This window comes from Onychostruthus taczanowskii, unplaced genomic scaffold (assembly GCF_017590055.1).
Source record: "Onychostruthus taczanowskii isolate IOZ18803 unplaced genomic scaffold, ASM1759005v1 scaffold3, whole genome shotgun sequence".
NCBI classification, from domain to species: domain Eukaryota; kingdom Metazoa; phylum Chordata; class Aves; order Passeriformes; family Passeridae; genus Onychostruthus; species Onychostruthus taczanowskii.
Genome location: NW_024500349.1, coordinates 25531739 through 25545067, shown reverse-complemented (window position 1 = coordinate 25545067; position 13329 = coordinate 25531739). Strand labels below are relative to the sequence as shown.

General features: G+C 63.0%; 1 protein-coding gene across 3 annotated transcripts in view; it reads right to left on the bottom strand.

The window, feature by feature from the left end:
• Positions 1 to 38: 38 nt before the first annotated feature.
• The window catches only part of LOC121337904 (SREBF chaperone), a 54781-nt gene continuing 41490 nt past the window's right edge, over positions 39 to 13329 (bottom strand). For 2 of the 3 annotated variants that reach the window (XM_041408310.1, XM_041408311.1), the window contains exons 13-23: positions 11270 to 11682; positions 9714 to 9875; positions 8729 to 8924; positions 7858 to 7973; positions 7226 to 7775; positions 5664 to 5749; positions 4979 to 5061; positions 3748 to 3959; positions 2594 to 2674; positions 1788 to 1994; positions 39 to 1227 (exon numbers count right to left, since the gene is read on the bottom strand). In XM_041408310.1, coding sequence (XP_041264244.1) covers positions 982 to 1227; positions 1788 to 1994; positions 2594 to 2674; positions 3748 to 3959; positions 4979 to 5061; positions 5664 to 5749; positions 7226 to 7775; positions 7858 to 7973; positions 8729 to 8924; positions 9714 to 9875; positions 11270 to 11682 — 2352 coding nt within the window. In that variant the 3' untranslated portion in view covers positions 39 to 981. The remainder of the gene's footprint in view (positions 1228 to 1787; positions 1995 to 2593; positions 2675 to 3747; positions 3960 to 4978; positions 5062 to 5663; positions 5750 to 7225; positions 7776 to 7857; positions 7974 to 8728; positions 8925 to 9713; positions 9876 to 11269; positions 11683 to 13329) is intronic. The other variant, XM_041408312.1, reaches the window with a different exon arrangement.

Below are 13329 nucleotides of genomic sequence, written 5' to 3'. Positions count from 1 at the left end.
CTGCGGGAGCGGGGGGGGGGTCAGGGCTGAGCCGGGCTCGGGTTAGTTCCGTTTAATGGATGTTCTGCACACGTTATAAAACACGATCCGTACAAAAAGCGTCCCCTGTACAGCACAAAGGTACAGCTGGGCGAAGGCCACCCGCGGGGCTGGGCCGGGGTCCCGGGGGTCCCCCCTGCCCCAGGCCGGCGCCGCCTCTACAATCACCGGGGGTCGAGAACGGACGTCGTGGGCGCTCGGGGCACGGCGGGACGGGCCGGGAGCCCGGCCCGGGGGAGCCCCGGCTGCTGCCCCGGCCCTGGCTGTGCCCCGCCCGGGTCCCAGCGCCTGCAGGAGGGGGGCGAGAGCTCCGCTCCCAACCTGAGAAAAGCCTCCTCTGGCCCCGCAGCGGGAGGAGGAGGAGGAAGAGGAGGAGGAGGAGGAGGAGGAAGGTGCTATTGCTGCAGACGGGGCGCAGGAGGGAGCCGGGCAGGGCGGCTGTGCCAGGGCACGGCAAGGGCAGCGCTGCCGGGGCCGGGCCCCCGCGCCCCCTGCCCCAATAAATAACTATTTACAGCGTATAAATAAATAGAGTGGGGGCAGCTGCGGCCCCGGGCGGGCTCGGGCCGGGCCCTGCCGCGCCCTAAGGCACGTGGGGGCCGAGCCGCGCCCAGGAGGGGCCGGTCCCGGTCCCGGTCCCGGTCCCGGTCCTCTCCCGGCTGTCCCGAGGGCTGTCCGGTGTGCTGGGGCGGTGCTGGCCCGGGACAGCCGCTGCTGGGTGTCCGGCCTGGGAGCCACCACGCTGTCCCCGCTCTGCCCTGTCCCGCCCCGTGTCCCTGTGCGCCATGGCGCTGCCGGGGCTCCCCGAGTCCGCCTGGAAGGTGCCGGACCGGGGAGAGCAGAGGAGGGCCGGGGTCGCTCCGGTGGCACGGATGGAGCACGCAGCAGGGGCCCTGTCCCCTCTCCGGCACAGCCCCGAGCCCCGCCGGCCCCTCCTCCCGCTCAGTCCAACTTCTCCAGCACCGAGGGCACGTAGACCAGGCTGAGCTCGCTGCCGAAGTTGCAGACGATGGCGGCGTTCTCCAGCACCAGGATCTGCCGCGCCGGCTGCGACTCGTTGCTCTTGCCCAGGTAGACGGTCTGCAGCAGGTCCCCGTAGCCGATGTCCCAGAAGGACACGCAGCCCTGGCCCCCCGTCACCAGCAGGTTGTCGGAGATGACGCCCAGGCTGGCGCCGCAGCCCAGCTCCTGCGGGAGGAGGGAGGAGAGCTGAGCTCCGAGGGCCGCGGGGGCAGAGCCCGGTGCCTGACCGGGGCCTTTGCGTGTCACGGGGAGGCTGAGATGGAACAGAGGTGTCTGCAGGGTCTGGAAAACCCAGGAGGACCCCTGAAGGTGTGAGGTGGAGCTGGGGAGTCTCAGCCTGGAGAAAAGGAGGCTCAGGGGGGACCTTGTGGCTCTGCACAGCTCCTGCCAGGAGGGGACAGCCGGGGGGTCGGGCTGTGCTCCAGGGAACAGGGACAGGAGGAGAGGGAACGGCCTCAGGCTGGGCCAGGGCAGCTCAGCGTGGACACCAGAAGGAATTTCTCCATGGAAGGGGTGAATAGACTGCGGAAGGGGCTGCCCAGGGTAGCACAGCAGTCCCCTTCCCTGGAAGCATTTAGAAGCCCTGTGGATGTGGCACCCGGGGACACAATCAGTGGTGGCCTTGGAAGTCCTTGGTTGGACTCCGTGGACTCCGAGGGTTTTCCAACCCAAGCAATTAATTCCCGGTTTCCTGGTTAGCCCCCCCAGCTGCCCCCAGGTCCCACCTGCTGGATGGAGTAGAGCTTGATGCCCGAGCTGCGGTCCCAGATGCTGATGACGTCATCCAGGCCGCTGCTGATGACGCAGGAGGCGGTGCAGGTCAGGGAGGTGACGTCCCCGCGGTGGGCGAACATGTGGCTGACGCGGCTGCCCGTCAGCACGTCCCACAGGCAGATGGCCCCGTCCTGGCCACCGCTGGCCAGCACCATGGTCTGCAGGGCGCGGGGGCCACGTCAGCGCCGGGGTGCAGCACGCTCCCGGCTGCAGGAGGTGGGCTGCACCCCCGGACTGCCAGCCCGGGGCTTCCCTGCCCGTTCCTGAGCTTGAGCAGCCTGGGGAGCAGAGCCCAGGGCCCCCAGGAGCCCCAGTGCAGAGGCACACGAGGTCACAGGGTGGTCACCGAGGTCACAGGGTGGGAGAGCAGCTGGGGGCACACGCTGCTGTAGGGAGCACACTGGGGACTGCCACTCCTCCCAGGGACGGGGGGCAGAGCCCCCCTGGGGGCTCAGGCCTTGTTTCAGGCCTGCTCAGCCCCAGCTGGCAGTGCAGGAACAGGGATTCCCTGCTCCAGGACAGAGAAGCAAGAGATCTCCAGGGAAAGATTGCTGAGCTCACAGTGAACTGGGGGAAAACTCTGGCTCGGCCAGAGAGAGATGGAGGGAGCCAGGTGAGTGCCTCCAGCTGAGCCACTGGCTCAGGGATGGGACCAGGGATGAGCCAGGGATGGGCTGAGGTGTGATCTCAAGGATGGGCTCAGGCAGCAGCTCAGGTGTGAAGGCAGCAGGGGCTCAGGCCCAGCCGCTCCCCGTACCTGGTCGATGTACACGGCAGTGATGGCTCCCGAGTGGCCCTGCAGGGTGAACAGGCAGCACGAGTCCTCCAGCCGGAACACCTGGGGCAGGACAGGCCCGAGTGAGGCTCTGGGGACAGCTGGGCTCGGGGTGGGGCCACCTGAGCTCCCCACGGCACAACAGGTCACCCTGGTCCCACAGCCAGAGCCTGCCCGTGGTGCCAGGGGCCACGGGGTGCTGCAGGGCAGGGGCAGGTCACGGCTGGTGGGCAGTGCCAGGGTGCTCACAGGGCAGACACTGCACAGCTGAAGGGGAAGGGGAGAAGGGACACCCCAGAACCTGGGTCTGCCACTCAGGCAATGTCACAGCAGCCTCATGGAATGCTCCAGTCTGGGGGTGCAGGGGCTGGAAAGACCCTGGGGTGCTGGTGGACGTGACCAGCTGTGCCCAGGTGGGCAAGAGGCCAATGGCTCCTGGATTGTGTCAAAACCAGTGTGGACACAGCCCAGGGCAGGGACTGTTCCCCTGTGCTGGCCCTGCTGAGGAACCTCACATCCTGGAGGCTGCTTTGGGTCCCCCCCCCCGACAAGAAGACCTGAAGGGGCTGGAGCTTGTCCAGGGAATGGAGCTGGAGCCCCAGGAGGGGCTGAGGGAGCTGGGAAGGGGCTCAGCCTGGAGAAAGGGGGGATCAGGGGGGACCCTGTGGCTCTGCACAGCTCCTGACAGGAGGGGACAGTGGGGGGGTCGGGCTGTGCTCCAGGGAACAGGGACTGGAGGAGAGGGAAGTTTAGGTTGGATATTGGGAAAACCCCTTCATGGAAAGGGTGGTCAGGCATGGGAAGGGGCTGCCAGGGCAGTGGTGGAGTGAATGGATTTAAAGGCCACATGGATGTGGCACTTGGGGACATGGGTTAGTGGTGGCCTTGCCGTGCTGGGGACTGGTTGGACTTGGCAGTCTTGAGGAGCTGTCCCCAGCTCAGTGATTCCACAATTCTTTGACGTCACCCATTCCCGAGGGTCGCACGCTCAGCTCAGGGTGACACTCTGGGCTCTGTCCTTTGACTCCTGGCTGAGCAGACCCCAGGGCCCCCCGAGCCCCCCGTGGTGTCCCCGCTCACCGCAGGGTGTGGTCCTGGCTGAGCAGACCCCCGAGCCCCCCGAGCCCCCCGCTCACCCGCAGGGTGTGGTCCTGGCTGCCGGTGACGAGGCGGCCGGCGGCGGCCCTGAGCGCGGTGATGGGTTTGTGGTGCGCGCAGGCCACGCTGTGCGTCACCCGGCAGCGCAGCGCGGCCCCGCGGCACAGCTCCGGCGACGGCGGCACGCTGCTCCTGCCCGGGCCACCTGCGGGCAACGCGGGCCTCAGCTGGGCACGGCCACCTCGGGGCTCTGGGGAATTGGGGCACGGTACCGCAGCTAAGGACAGCTCAGTGAGGGCCTCCGGGGACGGAGAATTCCCGACTGGTTTGGGATGGAAGAGCCCTTAAAGCCCATCCAGATCCACACCCTGCCTGCCAGGGGCAGGGACACCTTCCACCATCCCAGGGCAGGGACACCTTCCACCATCCCAGGGCAGGGACACCTTCCACCATCCCAGGGCAGGGACACCTTCCACCATCTCAGGACACTTTCCACCATCCCAGGGCAGGGCCACCTTCCACCATCCCAGGGCCGGGACACCATCCACCATCCCAGGGCAGGGACCCTTTCCACCATCCCGGGTCAGGACACTTTCCACCATCCCAGGGCCGGGACACCATCCACCATCCCAGGGCAGGGACCCTTTCCACCATCCCGGGTCAGGACACTTTCCACCATCCCAGGGCCGGGACACCATCCACCATCCCAGGGCAGGGACCCTTTCCACCATCCCGGGTCAGGACACTTTCCACCATCCCAGGGCAGGGACACCTTCCACCATCCCAGGTTGCTGCTGGGACAGCCCCATCCAGCCTGACCTTGGACGCTGCCTCCAGGGATGGGGCAGCCGCAGCTTCTCCAGGAAATTAATTCCAGTCCTTCACCACTCTCCAGGGAAGAATGTCTCCCCAGTATCCCATCTGAATCATCCCCTCTGTCCTCTCCAGGAGCAAAGGAACCCCCTGCTCTAAGCAGTCACCCCATGGGCCCCTCTGGGCTGGGCTGTGCTTGTGCCAAGGGCTCAGGCTGTTCCCAGGATGGGAACAGTGGAACAGAGAGAAAGGAGAGCAGAGGCAGGAGCAAAGGGCAGCATGGGGATGGTGTCCCAGCACAGGGAGCTCCCTCAGCTCGGCACAGCTCCGGGTGCTTCTGGAGCAGTTACCACCAAAGCTGAAGGGGGCGTGAGGAAGACTCAGCTGTGAGGAAGAAGAGGGAGGAGGGGAAGGCAGGAGCTCAGGGCAGCGCACTGACATTCCAACACCGCTCACCTCGGAACTGCAGGTGGTTCAAGGACGTGTGTGTCTCCAGAGAGAAGAAATCCAAGGAGCCGTTCAGCCGGGCAGCCACGATCCTGAGGGACAGACGTGGGGGCTGAGGGGGCCCCTCCCCGAGCCCCAAACCTGGACACCCCCAGGCCAAGCACAGACCACCCACCCCCAGGAGGAGGCTGCACAGAGCTGGGCTGGGAGACTGGACACAGCTCCAAATGGACTGGCCAGTGGCAGTGCCTCTGAACAGCAGTGACCCAAAGGTGTCCCAGCCCTGAAACCCCCTGGATATCCAGCTACTGGCAAGACTGAGGGCTGAAGAACTGGCTGCTGGAGCAGACCTGGAGCCAGGAAAGCTGGTGAGAGGTGGATTCACAGAGGATTAGGCTGGATGTGAGGTTGGACAGCAAGAAAAGGTGGCTGGGCACTGAACGGTCTCCTTTGGGAATGGTGACAGCTCCAGAGCTCAGCAGTGTTTGGACAAAGCTCTCAGGCACAGGGTGGGGTTGTTGGGGTGCCTTGGGCAGGGCCAGGGGTTGGACTCCATGATCCCTGGGGGCCCTTCCAGCTCAGGATATTCCACGACACTGATTCCAAGGATGAGACATCCCAGCCAAGCCTCTGCTGCCAGGAGCTGCTGTGGAGGTTGGGGCTGGGGAGCTGCAGCACCCACACAAGGGGTTACCTGTTGTTGAGGAAGACGAGGGCTGTGATGCCGGATTGTCCTTCATCATTGCTGCTGCGGAGGGTCCCCTCGATGGCATCCCACACCTGGGGGAGGAGGGGTCACTGCGGTGACACCGGCCAGAGGAGCACTGGACACAGGGGAATCTGGGATCCTGAACAGCTCTGTGTGCTCTGCTCCCAGCCCCGAGCTGAGTGAGCAGGTCACAGCTCCCTGTGCCTGATTCCAGGCTGTGTGACCTCCTGCCTCCCAGTGCTGCATCCCTGCTCCTCATCTCTATCTCCTGTTACTGTGTCCCTGTTACTGCATCCCTGCTCCTCATCTCCACCTCGGTTACTGCATCCCTGCTCCTCATCTCCACCTCGGTTACTGTGTCCCTGTTACTGCATCCCTGCTCCTCATCTCACCTCGGTTACTGCATCCCTGTTCCTAATCTCCACCTCTGTTACTGTGTCCCTGCTCCTCATCTCCACCTCTGTTACTGCATCCCTGCTCCTCCTCTCCACCTCTGTTACTGTGTCCCTGCTCCTCATCTCCACCTCGGTTACTGCATCCCTGCTCCTCATCTCCTCCTCGGTTACTGCATCCCTGCTCCTCATCTCCTCCTCGGTTACTGCATCCCTGCTCCTCATCTCCTCCTCGGTTACTGCATCCCTGCTCCTCATCTCCTCCTCGGTTACTGCATCCCTGCTCCTCATCTCCTCCTCGGTTACTGCATCCCTGCTCCTCATCTCCTCCTCGGTTACTGCATCCCTGCTCCTCATCTCCTCCTCGGTTACTGCATCCCTGCTCCTCATCTCCTCCTCGGTTACTGCATCCCTGCTCCTCATCTCCTCCTCGGTTACTGCATCCCTGCTCCTCATCTCCACCTCTGTTACTGTGTCTCTGCTCCTCATCTCCACCTAGGTTACTGCATCCCTGTTCCTCATCTCCACCTCTGTTACTGTGTCCCTGCTCCTGCTCTCCACCTCTGTACTGTGTCCCTGTTACTGCATCCCTGCTCCTCATCTCCACCTCTGGTACTGTGTCCCTGCTCCTCCTCTCCACCTCTGTTACTGTGTCCCTGCTCCTCCTCTCCACCTCTGTTACTGTGTCCCTGCTCCTCCTCTCCACCTCTGTTACTGTGTCCCTGCTCCTCCTCTCCACCTCTGTTACTGTGTCCCTGCTCCTCCTCTCCACCTCTGTTACTGTGTCCCTGTTACTGTGTCCCTGCTCCTCATCCCTATCTCCTGTTACTGTGTGTGTTCCTCATCTCTATCTCCTCCTGTTACTGTGTCCCTGCTCCTCATCCCTATCTCCTGTTACTGCATCCCTGCTCCTCATCTCCATCTCCCTGTTACTGTGTGCGTTCCTCATCTCTATCTCCTCCTGTTACTGCATCCCTGCTCCTCCTCTCCACCTCTGTTACTGCATCCCTGCCCTCATCTCCATCTCCCTGTTACTGTGTGCGTTCCTCATCTCTATCTCCTCCTGTTACTGCATCCCTGCTCCTCCTCTCCACCTCTGTTACTGTGTCCCTGCTCCTCATCTCCACCTCCCCTTGCCGTGTCCCCGCTCCTCACCTCCAGCTTGCCATTACTCCTGCCAGCCACGATCAGGTTCCCCTGCAGTTCCAGGCTCCAGATGGAGCTCTCCAGGTCCCCTCCCCAGGACTGCGGGGCTGAGGGTCTGTCACAGCCCGCGCAGGGATCGTCCCCGCAGCCGCCCTCGCCCTCGCCGCAGGCCGGGGCGCGGCCGCTGCCGCCGCAGAGCCCGGCGGGGCCGTGCGGGGCCGGGAGCCCCGGGAAGCTCGTGCTCCTGCAGCCGGAGCTGCCGTGCTCCTCGTACGCCTTCCCGACCAGGCTGCTGAAGTCGTATCCCGAGTCCTTGTGCCGGGCGCCCACGGCCCGCAGCCGCGGCTCCGACTCGGCCGCCTTGGCGCGCTCCAGGAAGTTGGTGTCGATGAGGGAGGTGAGGTCGGGCTGGTCACAGAACAGGGGGGGCTGGGGGGGCCCCAGCAGCCGTTTCAGCTGGTGGCTGCTCTCAAAGGAGTCCTCCAGCCCGCTCTTGCCGTCCGGGCTGGGGTCCCAGCCCTCCTGGTAGTCGAAGATGCCGCTGCTGTCCCTGCGCAGCCTGGAAGGAAGGCAGAGCTCAGCCCCTCGGCCGCGGGCTGCCTCCGGGGAGCAGGGCCGCGGGGACACGGCCGGGGCCATACCTGGGCTTGGGGATGACGGTGAGGCAGTCGCCCGTCTGCGCGTCCCACACGCGGATCTGCCCCACCAGGCAGCAGCTCACCAGCAGCATCCCGTCGCTGGCCAGGCACTCGATGTCCTGCGAGGGAGGAAGGACAGGCACAGCTCAGTGGGGCACCACCAAGGCCTCGGGATCCTGAGGGAGCCTGGTGTGGCTGCACGACTGCAGAGATGATGGATTTTATGTCAGAACTGGCTGGGCTGGGAACCGAGGGACAGTGAGGACACGGGTGTCCCTGGAAGGGTCCGAGGCCAGGCTGGAAGGGGATTGTGGAAGGTGTCCCTGCCATGGCAGGGGTGGCACTGGATGAGTTTCCAGGTCCCTTTCAACCCAAACCAGTCTGGGATTCCAGGATCTCTGCCCAGAGACCTCAGCGTGCACTGGACCGCTGCAAATCCGATTCCATCTGTCTTGCCTTCCCTAAAGAATTCCGTCCCAGTTTGAAGGCAGGATCAGGAGCAGAGATACAGCTTTCCTGGGAGACACAGCCCAGCACTGCAAACTCGTCTGTCTGAATGCCCAAGAGCTTTGTTTCTTCTCAGAACAGGAAGAATCCCAGACTCACCCTGGTGGAAAAACCCCTCCCAGACCAGGGAGTCACACCTGTGACTGATCCCCACCCCATCACCCAGCCCAGAGCACCGAGTGCCACATCCAGCTGTCCCCTGGAGCTCAGCAGTGTGGAGGAATCCCAGCAAAGCAGGGAACAGAATCCCGAGGCGGTGATGGTGGGAACTGCAGACAGCAAGCTCCAGGAGGAGACGAGAACGTGCTGCAGGAATTTCACGCTCCAATGACCTTTCTTTAGGAGGTTTTTCCTAAGCTGGACCTACCATGAGGTGTCCCCTGAGGACCAGGGGCACGATCTCGGTCTCGGGGGGCGAGTAGCCGTAGTCGTCGCAGGGCAGGTCCCCCCGGCGGCGCCGGCCCGGCCCGTTCTGCCCGTAGTTCTTGGGGCACAGCACCCGGTACAGGCAGAAGAGCAGCAGCACCAGCAGGATGCCTGAGGCCAGGCCCAGAGCAGCCACCCTGCGGGAGACACGCGCCAGGACGAGGCAAGAAAATAAACTCCAGTTTCTAGTCCGCGGATAGATCTGGGAAGTCTTGTGCCAGGATTACTCATGTGCTGGGTCTGAATTTCTCAGCTGAGAAAGCTTTTCAACAAATCACAGAGATTTGTTGGAAATTAAGGGGGGTTTAATGGGAAAATGACAATTTCCACATGATTTTGAGGCTTTTCAGTAAGTAATGAGCAACTAAGATTTAAGAAAACACCAGCTGGGATGGGGATGGGATAACAGTGTGTTCAGCATGTGCAGATTCAGTCAGGGGTTGTGAGCTCTTCTCTCCGCAGAGAGGGAAGCTCCTTGCACCAGAGTTTGATCTAACCCCTAATAAATAATTATCTAATTATATCCAGGTGGTGGCTGCCCCTGGATCCCTGGAAGTTGTCCAGGCCAGGTTGGGACAGGGCTTGGAGCACCCTGGGATAGTGGAAGGTGTCCCTGCCAAGGCACACAGTGGGACTGGATTAGTTTTAAGGTCCCTTCTCACCCAAACCATTCTGGGGTTCTGTGAAATCACATTTAACCCCCCAAACTGACCTTCTGCCCCCACCACCCCGTGATCAGCCCCGTACTGCAGCAGGAGCCCTAAGGGCCTCCGTGCACAGCCCATTCCCGCCCTCAGCTGACGGAAAACTGCCAGGATGCATCCATTTCCCTCTGCACTGGAGCATCCCCAGCACCCCGAAGCTTCAGGAGCTGTCTCCCCTGCCAGCAGGAGCAGCAGCCCCGGGGGCTGTGGCAGACACCTTACTTGTACAGGGTGACGTCCTGGTGGCCGCGGGGCGGCTCCGGCTGCGGGGCCGTGCCCAGGAAGGGCTGGGAGCGCCGCGCCTCCTGCGGGTGCCGCATCTCCAGGGCCTCCCGGGGCTTCAGGTACAGCGTGACAGGGATGGCTGGCAGGATGCTGATGTACCTGAGGGGACAGGGGCAGCAGCTGAGCAGGGCACGAGGGGACAGGCACGGCGGGCGTCGGGGCGCTTGCAGCGCGTAACTGCAGGTGCTCGGAACCGAAGATCCCCTTGGAAACGTTCCCCTTGAAGTTATTCCCCAGGTTCAAACCCTTCAAAGAGCCAACAGTGAAATGAAGTCTGACGAGATCGAGTGGATGCCATGAATTTAAGCCTGGTTTCCTGGGTGCTGCAGGCTGGGAGGTCTCACCAAGAAGCTCCTTCAGCTCAGCTGTCTTTTCCTCACGTGTACTATTTCCATCCCTTGCAGGTGATTGTATCAGATCATTGTGGAATTACTGAGGTTGCAAAAGCCCTCTGACACCATCAGGTCGACTGCTCCCCCTTGTGCTGCCAAGGCCACCATTAACCTATGTCCCCAAACCCCACATCTGTAGGAATGTTCTCCCTGTTGATGGAGTGACCAAATTATTCTTTGTCTGCTTAAAAAAGAAAAAAGCCCAGAAGTTTCTCTCCCCAGTTTGGTAAAAAGACACCTCATAGGACCTTTGGCACTTCACCTCAGACTTGGGGCCAATTGGACAGAGGCCCAAAGATCCCACCTAGGTAATTCACTAAAAAAAAAGAGAACAAAGGAAATAATCACTTTTGTAAAGTGTTGTAGCCCTTACACCTAGCTCAGGTTTTTCTCTGTAAGAGCTTTGTTATTTTACCTTTTATTAAATCTTTTTCTATTTCCAGCACAACCTCAGAAGCCATCCTGCTAATTTGATACCATACCAAGTAACAAAGCTATCTTGGGTGCAATGGGCTCCTCTTAGAGCTCATAAGACCTGGCTCAAAGAGTAACACATTACACATCCACATGTCTTTTAACCCCTCCAGGGATGGGGACTCCAGCACTGCCCTGAGCAACTGTGCCAGGGCCAGAGAACCCTTCTGAGGAAGGAATTTTCCCAATATCCAACCTGAGCCTCCCCTGGAAACCCTTGAGGCCGTTCCCTCTCTTCCTGTCCCTGTTCCCTGGGAGTAGAGCCTGACCCCAGCTGGCTGCCCCCTCCTGTCAGGAGTTGTGCAGAGTCACAAGGTCCCCCCTGAGCCTCCATTTCTTCTTTTGCAAAACTTAAAACTTCCAGCATCAAGGAAGACACAAGACACCAAGAACACACAAGACCTGGGAGCACAGAGCGGAACAACCCTGACTGCCAGAGGAACAGCCCTGGAGGGTTTGTGAGCTCTGCCCACCCCAGGGGACCTGCTCAGCAGCTCCTGCCAAACACACCTGGAACCCCAGGGAAGCAGGTTATGTGAGCTGGGAGCACGAAGGACAGAGCAAGACAAACCCTCAGGCCAGCTGCCAGATCCCAGTGCCAGCGGCACTCCCCGCCAGCCCACTTGCCTCTTGGCCAGGGTGATGTTGTAGTAGCTGAAGAGGGCTGGCCAGTGCCTGAAGGACAGCTTCCTCCAGATCTCCTCATCCTCCGCTCCCCAGGTAACCTGTGCCTCCGTTGTTCCCAGCTCCAGCTGCCCCCTGCCCTCGGGGCCCCGGGCCCAGCCGTGCTGCTCGGCCTCCAGCCCGGCCTTCTGCTCCCGCGGCTGCGTCTGGTTCTCCAGCAGCTGCACGGGCTCCGAGGGGAACACGGACAGGTCGATCTTGGGGTCCCCGGCAGGCAGGACCCCCCCAGGAACGGGCATGGCGGGCAGGCCGGCGTCCCCCAGGGGACTCTGCTCGGTGACCTGGGACGTGAGGTAGGTGCGGAGCCCAGCAGGATCCGTGTACACCAGGATTCCGATCCAGATCACTGTCCCGGCCTGTGCAGGATGAGACAGCTGCCTTTAGTGCCACCTCCCTGTCCCCTGCCTGAGCAGGGACACAGCTCCCTCAGTGCCACCTCCCTGTCCCCTGCCTGAGCAGGGACACGGCTCCCTCAGTGCCACCTCCCTGTCCCCTGCCTGAGCAGGGACACAGCTCCCTCAGTGCCACCTCCCTGTCCCCTGCCTGGGCAGGGACACAGCTCCCTCAGTGCCACTGCCCTGTCCCCTGCCCGGGCAGGGACACAGCTCCCTCAGTGCCACTGCCCTGTCCCCTGCCCGGGCAGGGACACAGCTCCTTTAGTGCCACTGCCCTGTCCCCTGCCTGAGCAGGGACACAGCTCCCTCAGTGCCACCTCCCTGTCCCCTGCCTGAGCAGGGACACAGCTCCCTCAGTGCCACTGCCCTGTCCTCTGCCTGAGCAGGGACACAGCTCCCTCAGTGCCACCTCCCTGTCCCCTGCCCGGGCAGGGACACAGCTCCCTCAGTGCCACCTCCCCAGCCTGAGCTGTGTCCCCAGCCCGAGCAGGATAAGCAGTCTGTGTGCCCCCCTGGCAGTGTGGGTGCCCCCCCATCAGTCTGTGTGCCCCCCTGTCAGTCTGTATGCCCCTGTCAGTCTGTGCGCCCCCTGTCAGTATGGGTGCCATCCCAGCTCTCTGTGTGCCCCCCTGTCAGTCTGTGCGCCCACCCCATGTCAGTCTGTGTGCCCCCTGTCAGTATGGGTGCCATCCCAGCTGTCTGTGTGCCCCCTTGTCAGTCTGTGTTTCCCCCTGTCACTCTGTGCCCCCGGCTCCCTGTGTGCCCCCTGGCAGTGTGTTTCCCCCTGTCAGTCTCTGTGCCCCCCAGCTCCCTGTGCCCCCTGTCACTCTGTGCCCCCGGCTCGCTGTGTGCCCCCTGGCAGTGTGTTTCCCCCTGTCAGTCTCTGTGCCCCCCCGCTCCCTCTGCCCCCTGTCCCTCTGTGCCCCCCAGCTCCCTGTGCCCCCTGTCACTCTGTGCCCCCGGCTCGCTGTGTGCCCCCTGGCAGTGTGTTTCCCCCTGTCAGTCTCTGTGCCCCCCCGCTCCCTCTGCCCCCTGTCCCTCTGTGCCCCCCAGCTCCCTGTGCCCCCTGTCACTCTGTGCCCCCGGCTCGCTGTGTGCCCCCTGGCAGTGTGTTTCCCCCTGTCAGTCTCTGTGCCCCCCCGCTCCCTCTGCCCCCTGTCCCTCTGTGCCCCCCAGCTCCCTGTGCCCCCTGTCACTCTGTGCCCCCGGCTCGCTGTGTGCCCCCTGGCAGTGTGTTTCCCCCTGTCAGTCTCTGTGCCCCCCCGCTCCCTCTGCCCCCTGTCCCTCTGTGCCCCCCAGCTCCCTGTGCCCCCTGTCACTCTGTGCCCCCGGCTCGCTGTGTGCCCCCTGGCAGTGTGTTTCCCCCTGTCAGTCTCTGTGCCCCCCCGCTCCCTCTGCCCCCTGTCCCTCTGTGCCCCCCAGCTCCCTGTGCCCCCTGTCACTCTGTGCCCCCGGCTCGCTGTGTGCCCCCTGGCAGTGTGTTTCCCCCTGTCAGTCTCTGTGCCCCCCCGCTCCCTCTGCCCCCTGTCCCTCTGTGCCCCCCAGCTCCCTGTGCCCCCTGTCACTCTGTGCCCCCGGCTCGCTGTGTGCCCCCTGGCAGTGTGTTTC